This window comes from Leptodactylus fuscus, chromosome 2 (assembly GCF_031893055.1).
Source record: "Leptodactylus fuscus isolate aLepFus1 chromosome 2, aLepFus1.hap2, whole genome shotgun sequence".
Classification (NCBI taxonomy): domain Eukaryota; kingdom Metazoa; phylum Chordata; class Amphibia; order Anura; family Leptodactylidae; genus Leptodactylus; species Leptodactylus fuscus.
In genome coordinates, this window is record NC_134266.1 from 86,913,804 (window position 1) to 86,940,685 (window position 26,882).

At 43.4% G+C, this 26,882-nt stretch overlaps 1 protein-coding gene across 1 annotated transcript; it reads right to left on the minus strand.

The window, feature by feature from the left end:
- Positions 1–34: 34 nt before the first annotated feature.
- LOC142194818 (omega-hydroxyceramide transacylase-like) lies at positions 35–26,209 on the minus strand. The gene is made up of 5 exons (XM_075264191.1): positions 25,954–26,209; positions 6,408–6,640; positions 4,116–4,181; positions 2,638–2,847; positions 35–258 (listed from the first exon to the last, which is right to left on the minus strand). Exons 1-5 carry the CDS (start codon positions 26,150–26,152, stop codon positions 76–78), a joined length of 891 nt encoding a protein of 296 aa, XP_075120292.1. The 5' UTR covers positions 26,153–26,209; the 3' UTR covers positions 35–75.
- Positions 26,210–26,882: the final 673 nt, after the last annotated feature.

The window sequence follows — 26,882 nt, forward strand, 5'->3', positions numbered from 1 at the left end:
TATTGTAGTAGCACTGGTGGAATATAAAAATGTCAACACCAGAATGTGTATAGTTTTGCATCTTCTTGTTGAAGCTTAAATACACAGTTCAGTACGCCGTCTTCCCATAATCTTTTTTTGTGGTTTTCTCTTAGAATGCTTAGAGTTTGTGGAGTGTTTATCTGAGGTTGGATAGACAAGGCGCAGACGGATTTTGCCGTTGGAAATTAGGTACAGAATGGCATCTTTATAACCCTGGCAGTAAAAACTGTTGAGTACCTGTGGGTGCAACATGAAACGGTTAAATAATATTAACTAGTTGATAAACTATATAGTTAACTAGTAACATATATAATCATAACATGTAGGGTTATCTGCATACACCATATATGCACCTACTGTGATTTGGTACTTAATGCAATTATCAGCCAAGTATGGAGTTTTGTACGATGGAACAAACAAAGGCATAAAACTATGATTTACTTGTTTAGGACAAACACCAACCTGGGCAAGATATGTCACCTAGATTGCTTAACTTAGACCATAGAAAGGCACAGAATATTGACACTGGATGAGGTGGTATCAGCATCAAAAAAATGAAATCGCAACACTAGGAAGAAAAAAGTCTTGGAAATACACTTTCATGCCCTAGTTACTGGCAGCTACCTTTGCAAATGCTGACCAATGACATCTCAAATGTGCTTGATGGGAGAGAAGTTTTTTGTCACGCTGCAGCCCATATAAGCACATTTAGGCCAGGTCCTGATGAAAATGACTCCTGGGATATATGGCTGTATTGGTTCCACGACCATATCAATGTAACGCCGAGCTGTTAGTGTATCTAAAATGGAGACTACATGGGTCAGGCTACTGTGTAATACACTACCCCACACCATAATCCCAGGAGTAGGACAAGGTCGCCCAGAAAATGGTCTCTAGACCATCCATTAGCGTGTCTAATACAAAAGCCGGACTCACCTCCATACCCATCTCGCTGTGCACCATGATAGCCTTTGACTACGGTGGCGAGAGGTCAATGGAACATATGTATCTTGATGTCTGAATTGTAGCAAGGTGTCATGCATTGCAGACACATGATGGTTTGTTTCACAGGACAACACTGTTTGTTGTCCTAGGCTGGAAATGTGATGTCCAGGTTGTGATAAGTTGTGATAACTAACTGGAGGCAGTGCACAATCTTCCCAAACTACTTGATCAGACTTTTGAGGATTCATGTGGCTAAAAACACTTTGATCTTAATCTGTCTGTTTATTCCCCTCCCACTTGTCAAAAATTGGAGCTACATCCTTGAAAATGTGATCATTTGCAGATCTGAGCATCATCTGCTACTTCCTTGATTTGCATAACCCTATTACTTGTGCTTTTTGGTGTTGCAACTTCAATGTTGAGGAATTTAGATGAGCTATAGAAGCAGCACACATTGGGATGTGGGGAATGGGGGGTTGAATTTATCATAGCTCCGATCCCAAAAAAGTGGAAATTTTATTTTGTGCAAAATTAGATTTTGCTTAGAAATATGTGACTTTTTAATGTTTTGCTTCCTGCATGCCAGTTTTTGGAAATACAAATAAGGCAGAAGGGGGCAAATTTGGAAAATTTGCTATGAATTATATCAGAAACTGGTATATATTATAGGTCCCAGCTGGCATAGATTTGAGTTCCTGGCAAACATGCCTCTTTAGGGTGCATTCACACTACGGATACGGTGACTGATTCTGAACGTTAAAACACGTTCAGAATCAGCGCGTATAAAGCACATCCCATTCATTTCAATGGGAGCCGGCATACGAGAACTCCCCATTGAAATAAATGGGCTGCTTTTTACTCTACGAGCGCTCCCATTGAAGTGAATGGGAAGTGCTCGCGTGTACGGCTCGCCGTGTGAAGGGGCCCGGTGCTCGGCTCAGTCCGAGCTGTACACGCGAGCGCTTCCCATTCACTTCAATGGGAGCGCTAGTAGAGTAAAAAGCAGCCCATTCATTTCAATGGGGAGTGCTCGTATGCCGGCTCCCATTGAAATGAATGGGATGTGCTTTATACGCGCTGATTCTGAACGTGTTTTAACGTTCAGAATCAGGCAGCGTATCCGTAGTGTGAAAAGGCCCTAAGAGAGTAATATTATAAATCTCAAATAGTCACAGGGAATCTAGACTATAGCAAGAAATGTCAGCCTAGCTATAACTCCCCCATTGGGTGCCACTTCAGACATTTACACATAGTACATAAAAAAATCCATGCAGAATCTACATGGAAATTGCCAGTGTCAATTTATCTTGTGGATTTTCTTTGTGGATCTAAATGAAATGCATATACATAGGGTGCAAGATGCAGCGAGTCTACATCAAAATTCAGAACAAATCCACATGTGATTTGTGTTTGATTTGTTGCAGATATTGTCCAGCCAATTTTACATCACATGTGGATGTTTCCTAAACGTTGCAGCCATTCTTAATATGGTTGCTGGTCAGGTGCATTATTGTAAGGTCACAGACACGTGTGATCTAATCCTTGTTACACTAATGTGACAATAAATTAAGTATACCCCAATGACTTGTGCAGTTGAAAGATTTCACATTTACAGGTTATGTAAGTATTAGTGATCACATTGCTTTAAAACTCCAAGGGCTAAATACTTACATTGGCTGGTGGAGGGAATAAAGCATAGCTCACTCTACACAGGTTCTGGACTGAAAGCTGGAAGCTGGTATTAAAAATATGAAGGCATAGATGGCTGATGGGGCAATCTCGGGGACAAATATCAATCTCCCCTGTGAAGGGGGATACAGTTATCAAAGACTTTAAGCCAAATAATGGTTGGAAGTTTGTTAATCCACCATCAATGTATCTCTGTGGTAAGGAAAAAAAAGGATACGTATAAATTAATACCCATGCACAAAACATATTACTGCCACTAGAAAATAAATCTCATCTGACAAAAAACAAGAAATACAAATAAAAAAGCTATGGTTACAACAAATGTAGCAACACAAAAGCTGAAAAATTCCTGCTCTCCTTAATGCCAATATAGGCTCAGTCCTTAATCAGGTTTGACCAGATCAGGATAGGTACTATTTCCCTATATATGGAGTAGCAGATTGCATAGGTACATTAGCTAGGACAGATCACATTGGTATGAAAGAAAACTAATCATATTACCCATAGTATAATGCAGATTCCTCCCAAGACAACACTGCCCTAATGCACTGTCTTCCTCTGCGGGTTGCCACCTATGAACTGCTATTATATCCTAGGGTCTCATCCTACCGCTGAGGCTCAATCACAGGTCACGTGACGCTGGCTTCACACCAGCGTTCGATCTTTGTTTTCAGGTTTCCGTCTTCTGCATGCAGAAGACGGAAACCTGTTATGCCGAGTCCGGCCGTGAGCGCCAGTGAGCATAAACCGTTTTTTTTTAAAACCGGACACAGACTACTGCATGTCGGACTCTGTGTCCGGTTTAAAAAAAAGGTTTTGCCGCGGAGAGCATAAAACGCTCACCGTTGCTCACGGCTGGACACCTTTCAAACCCATTCAAATGAATGGGCTTGAAACATGCCGGCAGGTTTCCGTCTCCTGCCTCTGTTTTGTGCAGGAAACGGAAACCTGCAGAACGGAGACCCGGGCGCACTTGTGAACGAGCCCTGAGTCTCAATGGTGTAATGATGCACAGACACAGTGGTCTTGGGCGTCAGTACATTGTATAATAAATTATAATCAAATCATCAGTACAGGCAGGAATAGCTTATAGTTAGGCATCATGCACACAAACAAACGTATTTTTACAAATTCAATGAGCCCATAAACAGTCGTAGTTTTTGCGGCTGAACTGAAGAGTATATATTATGGGGAAGCTGTGAATGACTGTGCGTGGGAGGGCCATTTCTTCAAACTGCCTGCTCTAAGGAATCAAGTCTTTAGCCCTCTTAATAATTCTATAGGGTTGTTTCATTCCCCAACTGTGATTGACAGCTTCCCTATGTAAGCACTCAAAAGCACGCAGGTGTGAACATAGCGTAAGCCTGCAGGGCAGTCAGACTTTACACTGGCATTCTTACAGGTGCTGGCAACAAAAAACAGATGCAATTTCATTACTGTATATTATCAGCTTTACTTACCACTCCTTGGAAAGTAGGGGGCACTAACCCACAGTAAAAAGGAACAAAACAACTGCAGATAAGAGCCTGTGAAAACAGTCATTATTAAAGGTTTGTTTTCTTGACACCACACTCCATATATAAGATTGTCGGTTTCAGCACACTGATATTCTACAATGATGGAAGGAGACCATAAACAAGGAGGCAAAGACAGGACATGCTCTATCCTTGTCCAAGGTGGTGCTTCAGAAGACACCTATTGTCCCCTAAAATTCAGCATGGCAGTTGGATGGACAGTCACTCATACAAAGCGGTTATCCTTAAGAATAAATACCTAAATGGTGGGGGTCGACAACTACACCTCTGAATCAGTCAGCTATACAAGGCTGCTCCCTGTCACTGCAGCTCAGCTCCCACTGACTTCAATGAGCGTTAGGTGGAATGGAGAGTATTTATTAGTGAGGTGATTAAACATAACCAACAGTGTTACTCACCTCTCCTGGGCTCTCACAACAGTCTTCAAGCATCTTCTAGTCTCAGAGAACACTGAAGAATGTGATTAGGCTTCAATGGTCATGTGGATTATATCAGCTTCATTATGTGTATTGTCGCCAATGTGACTGCCTAGGTCTAATCTCAGCAGCCTCTGACGTAAGTTATGACGCCTTGAGGCTGAAAGATGCCCGAAGACCATTGAAGGTGGAGGGGCTATTGTGGGACATCATGTGGATGGCTGCTATTGGACAGTATTCTTAAAGGGGTTATCCTGGAATTAGGCAAACTCTGGAAGGGCAGGCGTAGCATTTAATAAAGCAACTAGTGTTTAATCTAAAAATCCAATACTTTTACCTGACTGCAAGAACCTATCAGACATTGTGATTGGAACTTGAGAGGCGTAGCTAGGCTTTCAGCATAGGGGGTGGGCAAACATATCCAAGTGGGCCTCCTACCTGGGTATACCGATATTATCACTATACGGTGACCGTATAGAGATAGATACTGGCTGTACACAAGGCTCTTCATACAGTTTAAGTAAATACAGTACAAGGAAATGTGATTTACAGGTGACGTCTCTAACTATAATATTTCACATTTCATGTCTCCTCCATCTGGACCGCCATGACTACTTCTTCTAGCCATAGCTTCTGTCTGTAAAGTTTGCAGAACAAACATCTTTGGCTGCTCACTTTTCCAGACATGTGACCCACATTTTCCTTGCCTATACAAAGTCCCCATCCTGCTGCTATCCCCAATTAGAAAATACATGAGCTAGCTGTTTCCATGCTATATCATCTGCAATAAGCCTTGGACATCCTATGATGTTTTTTTTAACATGGATCAATAAAGGTTAATTTTTATTCTTCGCCTGGTGGATGCTGGATTCTTCTTGCTTTTCTATTCTAGATTTAGGGTAAGTTCACACTCCCTCCCGACTAGGCCCATTCATTTGGGCTTAATCCGGAGCAGAGTGCGCGACTAGATGCCGGTGCCTCCGCCTCAGGTTCCGGTCCAAAAAACACCGTGTGAACTTATCCTTAATGTTGCTTAGGCATGGTTCAGAGGGCTGAGCAGACTAAGGGTAAGTTTACATGGAGTTTTTTGGACCGGAACCTACAGCAGAGGCCGCCTCAGGTTCAGGTCCAAAAGACGGGTCGCTGCGACTAAAAGCCGGTGCATTGCACGAGCATCCAGCCACGCACTCTGCTCTGCGCACTCTGTGCCGTCTTTTTTTGTCAGGATTTTGAGGCGAATACAGCCTCAAAATCCTGACCAAAAAACTACGTGTGAACTAACCCTAATGCAGGCCGAAGCTGCATGGGATTGTCTGAGGAGCACATACAGGGCTAAACCAGTTGCTACACATAAGGGAATACATAGGAGCAGGATGAAGTTCAAACTGAATGGTGTGAACTGGAGGCAAGCCAGTAACAATACTTATTAGGAAAAAGAGAAGGACAATGCGCACAGACAGTCACACTTGTATATGTTTAGCAGTTATGAACTGGTATATTGTAGATTGCTAATATTAAATGTTATGTTTCAGTATTCTTTTTTTTTTGGTCCTCAGGAGTTGCCCGAAGTCAAACTGTTTAGCTGACACAGCGGGGTTCATGATCCATGGCCCATCACAAGTGGCATTCATTAAGTAAGCCATCACCTGTAACTATAGCATGTATTACTTTATTAGAACATAAAACACAAGTACGCCAAATATGTGCAAACATTCTGCAGTTGGTGAAGTTATATCATATGAAAGCTACATTTCTAAATAGAAAATGTCTTTTACATGTACTATGTAATACAATACACTACCTGTATGACTTCCTGTTTGGACTTGAAATCAGAAACCAGTATGGTTTTTCCATCTGATAGACGTGTGAGAGCCACATTGAGTCTTCCTGTTGCAACCTGATGTGCGTTGTCAGGCAAAAAATCGAGGAGGGCTTTACGTAAAATGGTCATCAAATTAAATTTTGGAAAAAATGGACCAAATACAGTTTTCCTAGCTTCAATCGCTGCATGTAAGATTAGATTCTGTAGCTTATCTGAAAAGACAGAAAAATGGGCAATAATATTTTATAATGTTAGAAAATAAGCAGAAATACCAGGGTACTACATTGGTCAACTGTTCATAAGTATGAATGGCACTGCGCTGCGCACTCATTATATTCTTGATAACCGCAGTTGTGGTACTATATTTGTATGGGCCATGTTAATGTTAACAATTCCAGGAGCCATGCTGCTCAGGACTCATTCACATCTGTGCCCGGGTCTCCGTTATGCAGGATTCTGTTTCCTGCCCGAAACTGGACAGGAGACGGAAACCTGCAGTTATTTTTCAAACCCATGGGTTTGAAAAGTGTCCGGACATGAGCACCGGTGAGCGTTTTGTGCTCTCCGTGGCGAAACCGTTTTTTTTTTTTTAACTGGACACAAAGTCAGACATGCAGGACTTTGTGTCCGGTTAAAAAAGAAAGGTTTCGCCGCGGAGAGCACAAAACACTCACCAGCGCTCATGGCCGGACGCGGTCTGACAGGTTTCCGTCTTCTGTCCCCTTTTGCTGTGGGCAAATTGCCGCCTTTCCGGCCAGTGGGGCCCCGGCCTTAGTCAACTTTTATGTTCTATGCACTTTTGCACTTAGAAACTTTGTTCTGTAACTATATGTAGACTGCCACTTCTTGACTGACATGGGCTACACAGCGACTTTGATCTTGAATCCTATCACATGACCAAAGATTGCCATGATGCCCTGGAACTACTACACTAATATGAGTGAATAGAGCTGCATTACAAACTAGGGGATTTTGTCACCATGGCTTCTAGTTGCAGAAAAAGTTAAAAAAAATAAAAATCAAGCATTGCAAAAAAAAAACAGGCATAGCTAGGGGTTGAACACGGGAGGGGGAGAATATGTCCAAGTGGGCCCCCAACTTAGGTATACCGAAACTATCAGTATATGGTGACTTTATAATGGTATATATCGGCTCTACACAGGGCTCTGCAGACGATTTAGGTGAATTCACTGCAGTAACATTTAGTGACCTACAGGTGACGTCTCGTCTAATCGTTCACATTTCCATTACATTTCTCTTCCATCTGGACTGCCTTGACCACTTCTTTCAATCTCTGTAAGGCTGCATTCACACGGAGTAAACGCTGGCGTTTTTTGTGTGTTTTTTGCACATAGCGCCGCGTTTACGCCGCGTAGCGTCGCGTTAACGCCGCGTATACGCCGCGTTAACGCCGGGCAACGGCACCGCTAAATAGCGCGGCGTTAACGCGGCGTATACGCGGCGTTAACGCGACGCTACGCGGCGTAAACGCGGCGCTATGTGCAAAAAACACACAAAAAACGCCAGCGTTTACTCCGTGTGAATGCAGCCTAAATGTTTGCTCCGTTCCTCCCTGACTGTCTCAGTCCACACCACACCTACTAGAAAGTGGTGTTGGCAGTGGAAGGAGGAGGAATAAAGCACAATTTATGGTATAAGCCTGCTGTGCACCAAAAATTCCAGTTCTCCCTTTCATACAAGAATGTAACTACTGCCGTCGCAGCTGTAGAGGGGCCCCCTGTTGCAGCTCGGTCGGCCCCCTGTTGGATTTATTTTTTTTAAAATGGCGATTTAACACTGGATTACTCCAGCAGCTAGTGGTGATTTTTATTTACCTATCCCCACTCTTTTACATGGCCCCCTCAGCTTAGGTATCCTGATGCTGAAAAGCACAATGACTTGACGTCTGGGACATAATATGTGGCATCTCTGGAGGTCTATTTGGAGGCAGCCGAGGATGGGAGCATGGAGAGATAAGTGGAAGCTGGTTGCTACCTTCTGGAGTAATCCTTTAATAGCATCCTATAGAACTTCTGTGGGAGCCTGTATGGGAGGGGGGGAGGGGCACTATATTGTATAGGGGGCTATAACAGAGGCTCTTAATGTATGTGGGCCTATAAATGGGGTATTACTCTACAGGGACCTGTTACTGGCCCTTACTGTATGGGGGCCTGTAACAGGTACGATATACTGGATGGGTGGGTCACTATAGGAGACAATATACTGTAGGGAGGTGAATCATTAATCAGGGCGTTAAACCATATAGACCAAGTCAAAAATTTGCCATGGGGCCCCGTCTTTCCTAGTTATGCCCCTGCTTTGATAAATGTACCCAATGGAGTCTATACAAATGTATAATTTAAAAAAGAAAAAAAATCTACTCCTTTGCATAGTTTTGCTTCTACGATTTTGTTTAATTTTCTTCATTGTGAAACCATTAATTTCCCAACTTTTAGTTCATACTTAATTTACACACACAGGTCAATGACAGAAGATCTTTGTATGACAACTGGCAGGATGAACATAACAGGAAATACATATTTTTGTTAACTCTAGCAGGGACATTTGTATCACGTAGCACATAACATTATTATAGTATTCTATATGCACTGCATAGGATACACTATGTACATACACAGAGAAATGTTGTAGTTATATAGGATTTACAGCTAATTTAATTCATACTGTCATGGTCTGGGGTTGCTGGGTGGGGTTTGTGTGTCTACAACTATCTAGGCTCTAGTCCCTGGTTCCTCTACAGCTTATTCTGGGTGCATCAGTACTCATCCAATCTACCCGATCATTTACATTTACAAAGAACACTCATATACTTTTAGCTCTGGGGTGCAAGCGATGTTCAGTATGGCTCACCTCCGGGGTGCAAGAGATGTGTAGCATGGCTCACCTCTGGGGTGCAAGAGACGTGTAGCATGGCTCACCTCTGGGGTGCAAGAGACGTGTACCATGGCTCACCTCTGGGGTGCAAGAGATGTGTAGCATGGCTCACCTATGGGGTGCTAGTGATGTGTAGCATGGCTCACCTCTGGAGTGCAAGAGACGTACAGTATGGCTCACCTCGAGGGTGCAAGTGATGTTCAGTATGGCTTTCCTCTAGGATGCCAATGATGTGTAGTATGGCTCACCTCTGGGGTGCCAGAAATGTGTAGTATGGCTCACCTCTGGGGTGCAAGCCAAAAGCATGTGTCCATTTTCTGAAAAAGCCATCACTCCACCATCTGAAACTTGGCTACTTTATTAAAGCTCAAAAAGCTTCCAACTAGGAAAAACAAAGTATCTAGTCCTCTGACATGTTTCTGATCCTGCTTGGATCCTTAAAGGGATTCTATCAATAGAATCCCATTTTCTGCAAGAACCACGCCGGAATATCCTTTATAAAGACTATTCTCCTATCTTTATTATTCTGATCCACGCCGCCATTTCTGTGAATTTTCTTTTTTTCTTCCGTATTCAAATGACTTTTAAATGAGCATCCGTTCGGCCCCAGGAAAATGGCTGAACGGACATGCACAGTCGGCTCTGCCGGCTGAAGACAAGGCCGATGAAGTGGCAAAGAGAAGGTCAGGAAAAGAACATGGAAGCGTTGCTGCAGAGTCTTCAGACAGCACAGTGCTTTTTGAGCAAAGGGGAACACCCCCTGTGCTTTCTGAAGATATATTTGCATATAGTGAAAAAACAAAATAACACCGAAACGGCAGCACAGGTCAGAATAATGAAGGTGGGAGAAGGATAGACTCTCTTAAAGCTATTCCAACGTGGTCATAGTTCAAAATGGGATTCTAATAATAGAATCTCTTTAACTATCAAATAGCTTCTAACAAGGTAAAAAAAAATTGCAGCAAGATAAACGAGAAGTATCTAGTCGTCTGACATGTTTTTGATCCTGCCTGAATCCTTAAAGGGGTTTCTCTATCTCCCTCTCTCAGCAGCTTTGCCTACTGCATTTTCATTTCACTTCCTGTATTCTCCAGCAAGCTGGTGGGTGTACTTGGACTGAATGATATGCAGGAGACTATGAAGTATCTCTATGGATGAAAAGGTGCATGAAAGATTATTTAAAGAGGACCTTTCACCATATCTGGGCACATGCAGTGTTATATACTGCCGGAAAGCTGACAGTGCGCTGAATTCAGCGCACTGTCGGCTTTCCCGATCTGTGCCCGGTGTAAAGAGCTTACGGTGCCGGTACCGTAGTGCTCTATGGCCAGAAGGGCATTTCTGACCATTAGCCAGGAACGTCCTTCTGCCTCGCGGCACCTATCGCGCTGTGCTGTGGAGCAGGGAGGAACGCCCCCTCCCTCTGCTCACACAGCTCGTCCATAGACGAGTATTATCAGGAGCGGGAGGCCCCTCCTCCTCCCCGTTCCACAGCACAGCGAGATAGGCGCCGCGAGGCAGAAGGATGTTCCTGGCTAATGGTCAGAAACGCCCTTCTGACCATAGAGCACTACGGTACCGGCACCGTAAGCTCTTTACACCGGGCACAGATCGGGAAAGCCGACAGTGCGCTGAATTCAGCACACTGTCGGCTTTCTGGCAGTATATAACACTGCCTGTGCCCAAAAGTGGTGAAAGGTCCTCTTTAAGATTACTGGAACTCGAATACATACCTCCCAACTTTCAAAGGACAGAAAGAGGGACAAAATGTGTGGTGTGCATGGCATTTGCCTCACTAAATTCTAAATTGACTCTGCCCATTCCCATTCATTTCTTTTTGTCCTCCCCAAACAGTAAAATGTTCCTACAGCCACCCTAATATTATATTTCCCAACATTATAATGTTCTTCTCAAATTGACCCCACAGTGTTGCTTCCCATTGATTTCAATGGGCTTTTCAAGGCGGATTCTGACTGGAGATCGGTCATGTCACACTTTTGTCAGAAAAAAAATCAGCCAGAGGTAAAAAATTGCTACTGATTGCCATTGAAATAATTTGCCTCAAAATCAGCATGCAAAAAAACTCCATGAGAACATACCCCTAGAGGTCTGGTGGCTGTGGCCAGCCTTAAGGTATTTCATGTGTGTGGTTTGATTTTAGCCTCACTAAGATTAAAGGGGTATTCCCATCTCAAGGATCCTATCTATACTGCTAGGCTATGGAAATTCAAGACTTTTCCAAAATACATTGCTTCACTGCTTCATTTGTTGCCTACAATATTAGATGATTCCTCCCATTGTTTGTTCATTGTTTCCTTGGTGCCTGGCCCGCATCTGATAACATAGGTTGGGAAGGAGGGATTAATGTCCCCCTCTAATTGCCCCTAGGTTAATGTCCCTCTCCAGCTGCCCCGGTTTAATGTCCCCCTCTAGTTGTCCCCTTATTAATGTCACCTCTGGTTGCCCCCAGTTTATACTGGGGCAGCTGGAGGAGGAAATTAAACCATTCAGCAGCTAGAGGGGACATTTTTGCCTGGACAATCCCTTTAACACGCAAACTCAAGAGCAGAATTGTTACCTCACATTCCTGCTTAAAAAGAGTTACTAAAAACTGATGAGATAGTAATATGTATTTTATCCTAAAATGAACAAATCCTCATACAGCAATATCTATAGGAAAATAAATAAGGCCGTAATGCTGAAAAAGTATTGGCACTTAAGGGGTTAAATACTCAGCGGCATCTGTCACCGTGGTAACTAGAACCAGCAGCAACCAATGGGATTGCTGCATATAGATTTGAAAAATCAGTTGGTTGGCGTCAGTTACTGGTCAGTGAGGAGAGAAGATGGCCGCCGTGTGCTCAGCTCTGCTGCCGTGATGGCCTTCTGGCAACCTGTCTGGTAAGTGACTGAGATCTAACCCTGAAGATCATAAGAAATGGCCGCTCAATACACAGACTGTATTACAGACACCAGCTAGGGGGGAGACTGGGAAGAAACGGGAAGGATTAGTCTCTGGTCACAGGAGCTTCTCTCTATTCTGCTCCATTGTTCATGCAACACATAAGAAACATTTCCATTAATATCCTTAATTGTAGGAATGTTTCTTCCCGTGTCCAGTGGTCAGTTGTCACCAGTCACCAGCACATGCACCAAAAATGTTTATGGTTGACCAAAATCATGGCTGTCATCCTCCTGTAGTCCGTATACAGACAGTAGGATTATATTCACTGTGTAGGAGACTGCAGCCTGCAGGCAATAAGTACACACTATGCAATATTTATTTATACAATAGTGGTTTATGGGCTATATATATATATATAATTCACCTGTGAGTCATATAGTCACATACATAGGAACTAACATACATGGCTTTATCCTTGTATCTACACAGAATGAAGCACAATGAATGTGTCAGGTATCCAGGTAACATGTATGTAATGTCTGTGTGAGTGGTGTCCTCTTTTTTAGCAAGTATGTCTCTAAGCAGTATGTGTAAGGTGAGTATATTATATATGCACATTTGTATATCCATGTGTATCTGTACGAGCATATGTATTTAGACATACCTGTAAGAAGTATCTCTTATGTATCAGGTGTTCCTACAGTAAGTATGTGTGTAAGGGGGTGTTCACACTTTTGGCCCGTGTCCACCCTGTGTCATTCCGCTGGGTTTCCGTCCTCAGCCCCGGCAAAACTGGACAGGGGACGGCTTCCTGATGGTCAGCTTTAAAATCCATTCAAATGAATGGGGTTTTTAAAGGTAACCACTTGTGTCTGCCTTCAGACTCTTCCTGGGGAAAACGTTTTTTTTTTAAGCCAGACACAAAGTATTGCATGTCCAACTTTGTGCTCAGCCCAAAAAAAACGGTTTTCCCGCAGAGAGGCCGCAGGTGGACACTGATTGTTACCTTTAAAAACCCATTCAAATAAATGGGTTCCCTGTCTAGTTTCACCGTGGCTGAGGATGGCAACCCAGCAGAAAGACACAGGGCGGACACGGGCGCAAATGTGAACACCCCCTAAAGTGTTTGCTGTATATAGATATAGCAATCTATAAAGTCAAGTCTTACATGTTGCTGGCACAGTATCTCACTGTTACAGAGGAGGCAGTGCTGCCCAGTAGTTCATATGCATTGCGCAGGGTTGGAAGGGTAACACAGAGAAGCAAGAGGCACAAATGGGTAGAGGAAAGAGGCATGGAGGGGTAGATGAGAGCAGTGCAAGGTGTGGAAAGGTAGATGAAAGAGGCGAGTAGGATGGGAAAAGAGAGATGTATAGAGGGGTAGATGAGAGACGTATAAGGTTCACTGGACAGGTGGGAGGCTCAGAGAGAGGTATAGAGGGGTGCAGGTGGGAGTCACAAGGTGTGGAGGGATAAAGGAGAGAGGTGCAAGGTGTAGAGGGCTAGATCAGAGAGGCACAAGGCATGGAGGGATAGAATAGAGGGATGTGGGGTATGGTGGAGTAGAGGATAGAGACACTAGGCGCTGAAGGCTTGGAGAGAGAGCCACAAGGTGTGGAGGGGTAAAGGAGAGAGGCATGGAAATATAAATGGTAGAGGCACATACAAGAATGCTGAGAGACGCAAAGGAGTGTTGCATATAGGAGAGCAAAGAGAGGCATGTAGGAGAGAGTACAGAAATGAAGAGTGGTAGCAAATAGAGTGGAGAAGATGAGTCAAGTGGCAAGGATGATAAGCAAGAGGGGAGAAGAAAAAGGAGAAGGGATCAAGACCCTGAGGGGTAGAATAGAGAGGAGAGAAGTACTGAAAGGGTGAGGTAAGAGGTGTGGAGAGTTAGAGGAGAAAGCACAGAAGCAAGGGGGGTGGAGGAGAGAGGTGTGAGGCGCACTGGGACAGAGGACAGTGTAGAGAGTTGTGAGGAAAGAGTTGTGAGGCTTGGAGAGAGGCAAGGGTGCTATAGAAGGGTGCAAGAGAGAGTCACAAGGCATGGAGGGATAAAGGAGACAGGTGCAAGATGTAGAAATCTAGAGTAGAGAAGCACAAAGCATAGAGGGGTAGAGTATAAAGGGGTGTGGGGAATTGTGGGGTAAAGGATAGAGGCACTAGGGACTAAAGGCTAGAGGAGAGAGCCACAAACTGTAGAGGGATAGAGGAGAAGGCAAAAGATGTGGAGGCACAAACGAGTAGAACAGAAGCAAAAGTGCGTCCAAGACAGTAAAGATAGGCATGGAAGAGAGGACAGAAATGAGGAGGTGTAGCAGAAAGAGGGGAGAGGTGTGGTGGACGCGAGAAAATGAGTCAAAGAGTGGGCTCATGGAGCGAGATTGCTAATAGGTTCGTTAGTCTGGTGCAAAGAATAGAATCAAGTAGCAATATTGTAATGACTATTAGATAGTGTAATAACTATCTCAACTAGGGGTAGAGGAGGGAGGAATGACCGCAGTGGACCACTCCAGATAGAGAGGTGGAGCAGTAGATGAAAAAGGAGACTAGCAATAGACACAGTGGGAGGGTTGCAAGAGTTGTAGAAGAGAAAGAGGACAGTAGAAAAAGGTGACAGAGGAGAGAGGCATGAGCCACAACGTGTGGAGGGGTCGAGGAGAGAGACAAGAGGCACAGAGGTGTACAAGTGCAAAGGAGTAGAATAGAGAGGACAAAAGTGTGTGGCCTCCAAGAGAGAGAAGAGAGGCATGAAGGAGAGAGGACAGAAATGAGGAGGGGTATCAGAAAGAGGATCGAGGTGTGGTGGAGTAGAGAAGATTGCCAATAGGTTTGGAAGTCTAGAGGAAAGAAGAGAGTCAAGAGGCAATGAGGGGAAAAGATAAAGGAGAGAGGGATAGAAAGAGTAAAGTTAGAAGTGTGCAGTGGTAGAGGAGAAAGCACAGAAGCAAGGGGGGAAAAGAAAGGTGTGAGGCGCACTGGGACAGAGGACAGTGTAGAGAGTTGCAGAGGGGTAAAAGACAGAGAAAAGAGGTGGGAGCCCCGATAGACGTATAGAGGAGTGCAGGAGAGAGTCACAAGGCGTGGAGGGATAAAGGAGAGAAGTGCAAGGTGTAGAGGGATAGAGTAGATTGGCACAAGGCATGGAGGGGTAGAATAGAGGGGTGAGTGTCATGGTGGGGCAGTGGATAGAGGCACTATGCACTGAAGGCTGGAGGAGAGAGTCACACGATGTGGAGCGGTAGAGGAGAGAGGCAAAAGACATGGAGGAGAGAGGTGTGGAGAGGAGAATTGAGAGGCACAGAGGTGTAGAAGAGGTTCAGAAGCAAGGTGGGGGTAGAGGCGAGAGATATCTATGTAAAACGTGTATCTATGTGTTATTTGTACTGTATGTACAATATGTGTCAGGTGTCTGTATTGTATATATATGTGTGTGTGTATATATATCTGTGTATATATAAATATATATTGTATACTTATATAAAAGTGTAATAACTAAATTTGGAGCTGTGGTGGAACACTCCGATGAGAGAGGTATGGAGGAGTAGACGAGAAAGGAGACTAGCCAATAGGCACAATGGGAAAGATGCAATAGGTGCAGGGTGTGGAAGAGACAGAGGACAGTAGCGAATAGTCATAGAAAATAGAGACATGAGCCACAGTGGAATAAAGGAAAGTGGAGAGAAGTGCAGAGGGGTAGAGTAGAAAGGGAAGAGATGAGTGGTAGAGGAGAAATGCATTGACGTGCGTAGGAATAGAGGAAAGAGGTGAGGAGGGGTAGAGGAGAGAAGCTAAAAGCACAGAGGTGAAGGGGTGAGAGAAGCATGACAAGTAAAGGAAAGAGGCATTAAGAGGTAGATGACAGCAGCGCTAAGTGTAGAAAGGTGGATTAAAGAGGTGAGTGAAGTGGGAAAGGAGAGAGAGGTATAGAGGGGTACAAGAGAGAGGTAAATTAAAGAGGTGAGTGGAGTGGGAAAAGAGAGAGAGGATTAGAGATGAGCATAGAAGGAAGGGGGGTAGAGGAGAGAATTGTGAGGCTTGAAGAAAAGAGTGGCAAAAGGTATAGAGGGGTGCAGGAGAGAGTCACAAGGTGTGGAAGGATAAAGGAGAAAAGTGCAACATGTAGAGAGCTAGAGTAGAGAGGCACAAGGCATGGAGGGATAGAATAGAGGGGTGTGGGGTATGTTGGGGTAGAGGATAGAAGCACTAGGCAGTGAAGGCTGGGGGAGAGAGCCACAAGGTGTGGAGGGGTAGAGGAGAGAGGCAAGAGGCACAGAAGTGTACATGAGAGAGGCGTAGACGGTAGAGCTAAGAGGTGCAAAGGAGTAGAATAGAGAGGACAAAAGTGTGTGAAACAGGACAGTAAAGAGAGGCATGGAGGAGAGAGGACAGAAATGAGGAGGGGTACCAGAAAGAGGAGAGCAGTGTAAAAAGTGTATGTACATGTGTTTGTACTATATGTATACATAAATATGTATACTTATAAGTAATGTCCACTTACATAATTGTGTAATAACTAAATTCGGGGTAGAAGAGGGAGGAATGAACTGCAGTGGAGGAGTAGATGAGATAGGAGACTAATGATAGGCACAATGGGCGAGATGCAATAGGTGCAGAGGGATAGAAGAGAAAGAGGACAATAGCAAATTGTGATAGAGGAACAGAGAGGAAAAGAGTGTGTGAGTCAAGAGGCAAGGAGGGGAAAAGATAAAGGATAGAGGATCCAGGCACTGAGGGAATAGAGAAGAGAGAGGCACAGAGTGAGTGAGTTGAGAAGTAAGGAGGAAAGAGAGTACAGAAATAAGAAGGGGTAGAGGAGAGAAGCAAGAGACATGGCGAACTAGAGGAGAGATGCGAGAGGTACAGAAGGATGGAGAATATGGTGATAGAATGGAAAGCCATAACCTACTTATTTCTTAATAACATAATATCTATAGTTATTTGTATGAAGATTGTATGTATGGTAGAAGAGAGAAGCACAGAAAAGGAGAGGTTAGAGGTGTGAAGGGGTAGAGGAGAGAGCACAGAAGCAAGGGGGATAAAGAAGTGAGGTGTGGGGCACATTGGGACAGAGGACAATGTAGAGAGTTGCAGAAGGGTAAAATACAGAGGAAAAATGTGGGAGGCTCGGAGAGAGGCAAGAGATAATAGGCGTGAAGTGAAGAGTTGAGAGGTATAGAGGGGGTGTCATAAGCGAGTAGGGGTAGAAGTGAGAGGATTCTATGTAAATTGTGTATGTACATGTGTTTGTACTATATGTACAATATGTGTCAGGTGTCTGTGTATATATGTGTATATAAATATGTATATTTATAAGTATTGTCCACTTACATAATATTGTAATAACTATCTAAACTAGGGGTAGAGAAGGGAGGAATGAACTGCAGTGGAGGACTCCAGTGAGAGAGATGTGGAGGAGTAGATGAGAAAGGAGACTAATGATAGGCACAATGGGAGAGATGCAATAGGTGCAGAGGGGTAGAAGAGAAAGAGGACAATAGCAAATTGTAATAGAGGACGGAGGCATGAGCCACAGTGGAGTAAGAAAGGAGAGAAGTGAGAGGAACAGAGGAGTAGCGGAGAAAGGACAGAAGCAAGTAGGGTAGACAAGAGGCATGAGCCATGGTTGGGTACATGAGAGAGGTGTAGACAGTAGAATTGAGAGACGCAAAGGAGTAGAATAGAGAGGACAGAAGTGGGTGGCACACAAGACAGTAAAGAGAGGCAGAGAGAAGAGAGGACAGAAATGAGGAGGGATAACAGAAAGAGGAGAGCAGTGTGGTGAAGTAGCGAAGATGAGTCAAGGAATGGAAGAGGAAAGGGGCATGGAGGGAGATTGCCAATAGGTTTGGAAATCTAGAGGAAAGAAGAGTCATGAGGCAAGGAGGGAGAAGATAAAGGATAGAGGATCCAGGCACTGATGGGTAGAATACAGAAGAGAGAGGCACAGAGTGAGGGAGTTGAGAGGTGTGGAGGAGAGAGAGTACAGAAGTAAGGAGGGGTAGAGGAGAGAAGCAAGAGGCATGGAGTACTAGAGGAGAGATGCAAGAGGCACAGAGGGATGGATAAGATGGTGGTAGAGGGGAAAGCTATAACCACCTTATTCCTTAATATAATATTTATAGGTATTTATATAAAGATTGTATGTATGTGTGTGTGTGTGTATATATATATATATATATATATATATATATATATATATATGCGTGTATGTATAAACTTACTAAGGATTTCTCCTTACAATTTGTTTATATACGGTATATACAAGGTGGGTATTGTATGTATATATTTCTACAATTACATACTGTGTATGTGGGTATATTTAGATCTGTTTTTGGGTTGTGCAAATTAGCTAATAAGTATTTCTATATACAAGAAGTGTAAGGTTTACTGTGTGTATTTAAGATAAATATTTGTAATATAGATAGATAGAAAATCTGCAGTAATACATTACTATTACCTATATACTATAGTATATTACGATGTTTTAGCAATAGCAAATTTTGCATGACATGTTTTATCCCATCGACCACTTAGTGGCCTTATTAGGATGGGTCCCTACACTAACACTTTACATATAGGTCAGGAGATAACCTTTCTAAAGACTCTCTGCTACATTACAGTTAGTACAAGTAAAGTCTTAGTGTAGGGACCCATCTGAATGAGGTCGCCGTGACGTGGCAGATGGGCTCACACAATTTACCAAATTGTGTGCCAAGAACCTCACATTTTTAACACTAGTAAATGATACATGAAAGTGTAGTCCAAGAATTTTATCAGTTAAAGCTCCGCACCAGATGTATCAGCTCACCTGGATCTAGTTTGTGTGTCTACAACTATCTAGGCTCTAGTCCCTGGTTCCTCTACAGTTTATTCTGGGTGCATCAGTTCTCATCTAATCTACCCGATCATTTACATTTACAAGTACACTCATATACTTTTAGCTGTGCTTTGAGGGATTTCTGGGTGTTTCTGTGAGGCCTGCGCAGTAGAGATGGACTGCCATTTCTACTGCACATGTCTTGCAGTCGCCTCCAGACTGTGCAAGCGCTTCAAGAGAGGAGGAGAGGAGCAGCCATCCCGGACACAGAAAGACATGTCATTATTGATGGGGTTGGGGGGGAGGGGAGTACTGGTGACATTCCGTTTCGGAAGTGGTGAAATGGAATGTCACTGAATTATCAGAGAGTCACATGATTTCCCCAGGGATATGGGTAATTATTAGAGATGAGCGAGTAGTATTCGAAACGGCAGTTTCGAAATAGCACGCACCATAGGAATGAACGAATGGAGCCGCCACGCAGGGAGTTAAGCGGCATGACGCCGGCCGGCTCCATTCATTGCTATGTGTCCGTGCTATTCGAAACTGCCGTTTCAAATACTACTCGCTCATCTCTAGTGATTATACATATATATGTTTTTTTTAATAGATGTAAATTAGAAGTTAGGCGTGGGTTGGGGGTTTAGTTTAGGGGTCAATACATAGTTTGTCCCAGACAACCCCTTTAATGATGATGTACTTTTATTTCCCATGGCTATATATAATTACTGCAGTGATGACATGCAATATTAACAAGAATGCTGTAGTGGTCACATAATATATTACGACTACATCTTACAACTGGCTGCATTGAAAGACGGCAAAAGGCTTAGATAAGGCTTAGATAAGGTGAAAACCCAATTACGGATAAGGAAAAATTGTCAAAAGACAGGATCACCATTAAATTATTGTATTTATTAGTAATCAAATATAAAAAACATCAAAATTGTAGTTCATATAAATATTTAAAATACTGGCTAAATATAGGAGGACCAACACACCACAAAATCTGGTGAGTGGCAGGCAACAATAAACAGTAAAATATAAACATGCAAAAGTGTAACAAAGTGTATAAAACAATAATATAATAATGTGTCAGCTAGCTGAAAAGTATATGCGCAAAAAATATAGTAGCAATACCCCTTAGTAGAAAACATTCTGGTCTTTGTTAGGCATATTCATTATTATTTCTGCAATATATTGTGTTCAAAGTCTTTCATTTGTTAATTTTTGTGCCATGCCTTACTTGTAATGTCTTTTCAGCCTTGCACTCACCTCATTATTTAGCTACCATGTTTTCACTTGTGTATATGGCTACATGTGTGTATTCCCTTATGCACCTACACTGAGTTCTATCTCTACTAAGGGGTATTGCTACTATATTTTTTGTGCATATACTTTCAACTAGCTGACACATTATTATAATATCATTGTTTTATACACTTTGTTACACTTTTGCATGTTTATATTTTACTGTTCATTGTTGCCTGCCACTCACTGTATTTTGTGGTGTGTTGGTCCTCCTATATTTAGCCAGTATTTTTGATATTTATATCAATACTCTGTTCTTCATGGTTTATTCTGTTTGTAAAAAATCCTTCAAAAAAATCAAATAAAATAAGAATTTCAAAAAAATAAATAAATATATATTTATATCAACTACAATTTTGATGGTTTTTTTTATATTTGATTACTAATAAATACAATATTTTTAAGGTGATCCTGTCTTTTGACAATTGGCTGCATTGGTCACATGTCATTTTGCCTTTTCAATGCTAATGTAAACAAGGATCAGTAAGGGGGCGATGAAACCCTGCAGGATCAATAGAATCCCTTTTTCTGCAAAGACCACTTCAGAATATCCTTTATAAAGACTATTCTTCTCCTATCTTTATTATTTTGAGATGAGCCTGTAACATCTCTATCCCTGTTTGGGTCACTGCACCACCCTCTGCTCGCATGTGGCGGTGCAGGAGGCGGGTGCAGTTTGGTTCTTGGCTTAAAGTTTTTTGTCGAACTGCGCAAACACGGCTCTAGTTCTGTGATTGTATTTGCACCACACCAGTCTTCTGCCTTTGTTTGCCTCCATTCATGAAGTGTTAATTCGTGTGATTGACAGCCTGCCTTCCTGTCAACTCCAGGGGCGGGTTCTTCCTCCCTATTTAGTCTTGACTCTCATTCACACCAATGCTTGCTATTGCCTTGTGCATACTTGCTCCTTGCTGTCACTACTTTTGCTTGTATTCTAATCCTTGACCTCTGGCTTTCCCTACTGACTATTCTTTGAACTCCGATTTGGCACTGCATCGCTCAACTGTTACTGACCCTTAGCTAGCTGACCTCCCTTTGTTGTTGTCCGTCCTGCCTGCGTTTTGTCTTTCACATATCCAGGAAGGGACCGTCTTCGTGGTTGCTGCCGATTACGTAGGATAGGGCCTGGCAATAGGAAGGGACAGTTGGGGGCTACAGCTTAGGGCTCACTGTCTCTTGTGTCCCATTCCAGGGTTCAACAGCTACTGGGAAATTGCTGTCCTAGTATTCCCTAACAGAGTGAGTAGTAGTCGATTGAGTAGGTATTCGATCGAAAACTACGGTATTCGAAATATTCGTACTCGATCAAATACTACTAGCTATTTGTAGTAAATATTCGATTCAGAACCAGCGTTGATTTGCCGAATGCTATACAGTGTATAGCATTCGGCAAATCAACACTGGTTCTGCAGCAGCTCGTCCTTGCTAGTCAGGAGAGCTGGCAGCTTGCTGTTACGAGGGAGCTGACTTTTTCTCATAGGAATGCATTGACCAGCGTTGATTGGCCAGTGTACAGCATTTGGCCAATTAACGCTGGTTCTACCAGAGGCGCGTCTGTGAGGAGGCGGAGTCTAAGATCGGACCACAGCAGTCTCCATTGTGGTCCAATCTTAGACTCCGCCTCCTCACAGACGAGCCTCCGGCAGAACCAGCGTTAATTGGTCGAATGTTGTACACTGGCCAATCAATGCTGGTCAATGCATTCCTATGACAAAAAAGTCAGCTCCCTCGTAACAGCAAGCTGACAGCTCTCCCGACTAGCAAGGACGAGCCTGCTGCAGAACCAGCATTGATTTGCCGCAGGCTCTTCTTTGCTAGTCGGGAGAGCTGGCAGCTTGCGGTTATGAGGGAGCTTACTTTTTATCAGCGTAACTGCAAGCGCTGTGCAGTTAAAGCGCACAGACCCCATAGACTATAATGGGGTCCGTGCGCTTTAACTACACAGCGCTCCTCCTAAACACTCTCCTCCTGCTTCTCGTGGACTTGGTGACTCTCCTTTAGTCGAATAGTGGTTTCCCCTGAAACGAGCATTTTTTCCCCTAGATTATAATGGGATTCCATATTCCAGTAGTCGAATATTGAGGCTCTACTCGAAATGAATATCGAATCTCGAATATTTCACTGTTCGCACATCTCTATTATTATTCTGATACGCACGGCCGTTTCTGTTAATTTTCTTTTCTTCCATATTCAAATGATTTTTAAATGAGTGTCCGTTCGGCCACAGGAAAATGGCAGAACGGACATGCGCAGTCGGCACTGCCGGCTGACGACAAGGTCGATAACACGGCGAAGAGGCGATCGGGAGAAAGACGACGCGTCGCTGGAAAGTCTTTGGACAGCACAGTGCTTTTTTTAGCAAGGGGAAACACCCCCTGTGCTTTCTGAAGACATATTTGCATACACAGGGCCGCACCTCTAATGAAGCATTGTGAGGTAGTGGCCTCAGACGGCACTATCGAGGAGGGGGGGGAGGGCGGCATGGAGGACTGCTGGTCTGTGTGATTTGCTCCAGACCATTATTATATGCCGCCCCTCCTCATAGTAATGCCCCAGGCTGCGCTGTTAAATAGATCGGCGTCTGCAAGACACTGATCTATTTAAAACTAATTGTGTGGCTGTTAGGCACGGAGAAGACAGACAACACGTCTGCTTCTCTATGTTGGGGGCACGATGCGATGATGTCACAGCCTCCTATGCTCAGACTCAGACATCCTGCGCGCTGTGATCCTGGCTAATGAAGAGGAGACGCCGGCTACTTCAAGCACTCCTAGGTAGAGGAGTATAACTTTATTTTTTTAAAGGCGAGCTGTGGGTATTTAAGGGGTTGTTAGAAGGGGGCACTTTATTAACAGGAGTTAGTTATATAAGGGCTATTAGGGGCATTATTAATACAAGGGAGGGTATTTTAAATACCCCCCCCTTCTATTAATAATGCCCCTAATAGCCCTTATATAAGTACTGCATATCATTAATACAAGGGGGGGTTATATAGGGGCTATTAGGGGCATTATTAATATAAGGGGGGTATTATTAATATGGGGCACTTTTTAAACAGGACCTTTCATGAGTTGGGGCACATGCGGTTTTATATAACGCTGGAAGGCCGACAGTGCGCTGAATTCACAATCTGTGGCTCAGGTGAAGAACTATCGGTGCTGGTACCGTAGCTCTTCACCGTTAGAAGGGCGTTCCTGACAGTCAATCAAGAACGCCATTCTTCACAACAGCGCCTATAGTACTCGTCCGTAAATGAGTACTGGGGGAGGCGTTCATCCCTGGTCTCACAGTACAGCGCTATAGGCGCTGCTGTGAAGATAGGCGTTCCTGACTGACTGTCAGGAACACCCTTCTAATGGTGAAGAGCTACGGTACAGGCACCGATAGCTCTTCACCTGGAGCACAGATCGTGAAAGGTCCTCTTTAAGGGGCTTTGTGTAGGTGAGGACAATATGGGTCGGGTGCCTGGAGAAGTGAGAAGTCAAAGATGTTTGTGTTGCAAACTTTACAGAGACAAATCACACGCTGGAAGAAGTAGTCATGGCGGTTCAGAGGGAAGAGATGGGAAATGTGAGCGATTAGTCAGGGACGTCTCAGGTAAGTCACCACAAAATGTTATGCACTGTATTCACTGTAATGTTACCACTAGCAACCCCCCCACCCCCCCGTTATTCAGTCGGGCGGGGGGGGGCACCTTTCTGTCGTCTGCCTCAGGCAGCAGAAAGGCTAGGTTCACCACTGCTCTGAGTCACACTGCTTTGTCTCACACCACCCTTCTGACATTACAGAGCTTAAACAGCACATCAGGCACCAAAATTTACTGCACTGGAATCAGTGGTACAGCAGCTATTAACAGATTCTAAGAATTTGAATTGGAGCTGGTGAAAGATCCTCATTAAGTACTTATAATTTGCAGATTCTAGTCAGTACCTCAGGTTTCTGGGCTGGTTACAGACCCTGGATCACAGGATTGAAATAACACCCCATTTAATCCATCTCCATCCCCCTTTCCCATGTATGGAGGCTGGCTTTACTATAGCCGGCCAGTCCCCATGGTACAGGTAGTTAGCAGTACACACAGGCAAGTAGGGACTTGGGTGCTGGCTATGATTACATGATCTAGAGTTGGAACGAGCCTGGAAACCTGAGGTACCGTCTAAACAGAAACCACAGGTAGAATTTTATCACTTCCTGGATAAGGCTCGAGCACTGCCAGGCTTTTACACGCAAAGACCAAAAGATTTCTATGTAATATACTGTATGTACTTGAATATAAGCCGACCCGAATATAAGCCGAGGCCCCTAATTTTACCACAAAAAAACTGGGAAAACTTATTGACTCGAGTATAAGCCGAGGGGAGGAAATGCAGTAGCTACTGGAAAATTTCAAAAATTAAAATGGTCGGAGTTTTTGGGTGCAGTAGGTGCTGGAGAAGGGGAGGGGGTGTTTTGGTTGTCTGTCTGCCCCTTCCCCGAGCTTGAGGACTGTTTTTTTTTTCCCCCACGTGGAATTCAGCCTGGCTGAATATAGGGTATCTGCGGTGCTCCTATTAACCCCTTTCTGACGGAAGAGGAGCACTGCAGATCCTATATTCAGTAGACCGGGTACTTTCAGACACAGGGATACCTAATGAGTATGTGCTTCACAGTCCTTTTCTACTTTATTTAGTTTATTTTTTTATTATATTGTCTAAAGTTTTTTGGGTTTTTTTTTCACTATTTTATGGGAGATTCTATACATTACTATTGCGGCTGGTCATAGACCCCCCCCCCCAAAAAAAAACAAACAAAAAAAAACAACTGTGCTTAAAAATTCGACTTATACTCGAGTATATACGGTTAACATGCATCTGACCGTGCCTTGTTTCCAGTGGCAATGACCTGTGTGCCCAAGGCACCCTTAGGTCAAACATATGCAGTAGATTCCTCCCATTCATGAACACGCTTGCTCTGGACTGCTGTGATGCAACAGAAGAGAATACTACTGAAGAAGTGTAAGGGGGCATTCACATGGAGTAAAGTGGCGCTGATTCTGGCACGATAACTTGCGGCAGAATGAGCGCTGGTAAAAAAAGACTCCCTTTGAGTTCAATGGGTTCCGTCTTCCGCGTGGAACACATTGAAATCAATGGGGGGCTTTTTATCAGCGCTAAATTCTGCCTCAAGTTATCGTGCCAGAATCAGCACCACTTTACTACGTGTGAATGCCCCCTTAGTGGACTATGACACAGGTGCCGCGCAAATAATAGCTGTACTGGGAATGTGCCTAGCCACCTCTATGTGCATGTAGGAGTCTGGAAGGTGCAATTTCAGCATCATGCGGAGGTGCCATTTTTGAAACATTGGAAAAAAGGCTGGACCGGCAGATATATGAACTCCAAAATCGCTGGCACATAATGATATATGGTCAAGTAGAAATGATAAAATAAGCAACTAAACAATACAAATCTAAAATAAAACTTAGTGGCTGGACAACCCCTATAAATGAACAAATAGATAAAGACTAATAAAAAAAATTATAAAAAATTGTACAGGTGCAATAGTAAATGTATCAGAATGAAGTTCAATAATGTACAAGTCATTGTATTTCTTACCTAGATTGACTTTGAAGACTACAGCAGCTGCAACAAGAGACCCAGCTGAAGCTCCATACACTTTAGGTGCTGACTTCAATATTTCTGGTGCCAGATCAAGCAGGGCTCTGACTGCTCCAATCTGGTACAAAGACAGAAAACCACTGCCGGAGAATGAGAGAGACAGAGGACTTGTTCCAGAGAGTTCTTCATGTTCCATGGCATTAAGAGAGCTGAGCTTTCCTTGTCTTGAGGTTGTGTGCACAGGAAATAAACTTCTTGCTGTTTCTTCATGAAATTCTTCAGCAGAGGATTTATATAATGAAATACAAGGCAGCAGTCCTATTACAGACCCCTACAGGATTAGGCTACAGACTGCAGCCAACAATGCGTCTCTTTGTAGTAACCGATTATTTTAATGTCCTGTTTGGGTTGCAAGTTACATAAGTTGATTGACAGGTCACAGGCCGGGTGCATTGTGCACAACAGTCCCTCAGCTGCCAGTAAGTAAGTGAAATTCTGAATTATTTTAGCTATATGTATTTCATTACTTGCCGCTTAGTTTGGCTGAGTATACACATCACTCTTTCTCTGAAGACCTGCATGCAGTAATGCCTAGCACATGTTACTACGCATGTATACTAGTGATCAGTAAAACAAGGCTTTGCTTACATGTTGCGCTTTTGCTAAAAAACATGCATATAATGCAAAGTCCTGTACTGAATATTTCATAATCAAATAACACAAGAAGAAATATATATCAATAACCAATTTATTATTTTGAGCCAACAAGTATGAAGTTAAGAACAATTAAAACTCAGACGTGAGAAACTCATGAATGGGACGGAGGTCACTTTTTTTATTTTTGAAAACCAAACATGCATTTCTTAAAAAGTAAACCCAGTCCAAAGGCTTTTAATTTAATAGCTATTACCATTCCAGTGACATAC

What these genes read in the sequence shown, in the direction of transcription:
- LOC142194818 (XM_075264191.1), bottom strand. Translation starts at nt 26,152, where the DNA reads ATGGAACATGAAGAACTCTCTGGAACAAGTCCTCTGTCTCTCTCATTC. An exon ending in AGTCTTCAAAGTCAATCTAG is followed by an intron (nt 6,641 to 25,953) that starts GTAAGAAATACA and finishes CTGTCTTTTCAG; the next exon opens with ATAAGCTACAGAATCTAATC. An exon ending in TATTCCCTCCACCAGCCAAT is followed by an intron (nt 259 to 2,637) that starts GTAAGTATTTAG and finishes TTGCACCCACAG; the next exon opens with GTACTCAACAGTTTTTACTG.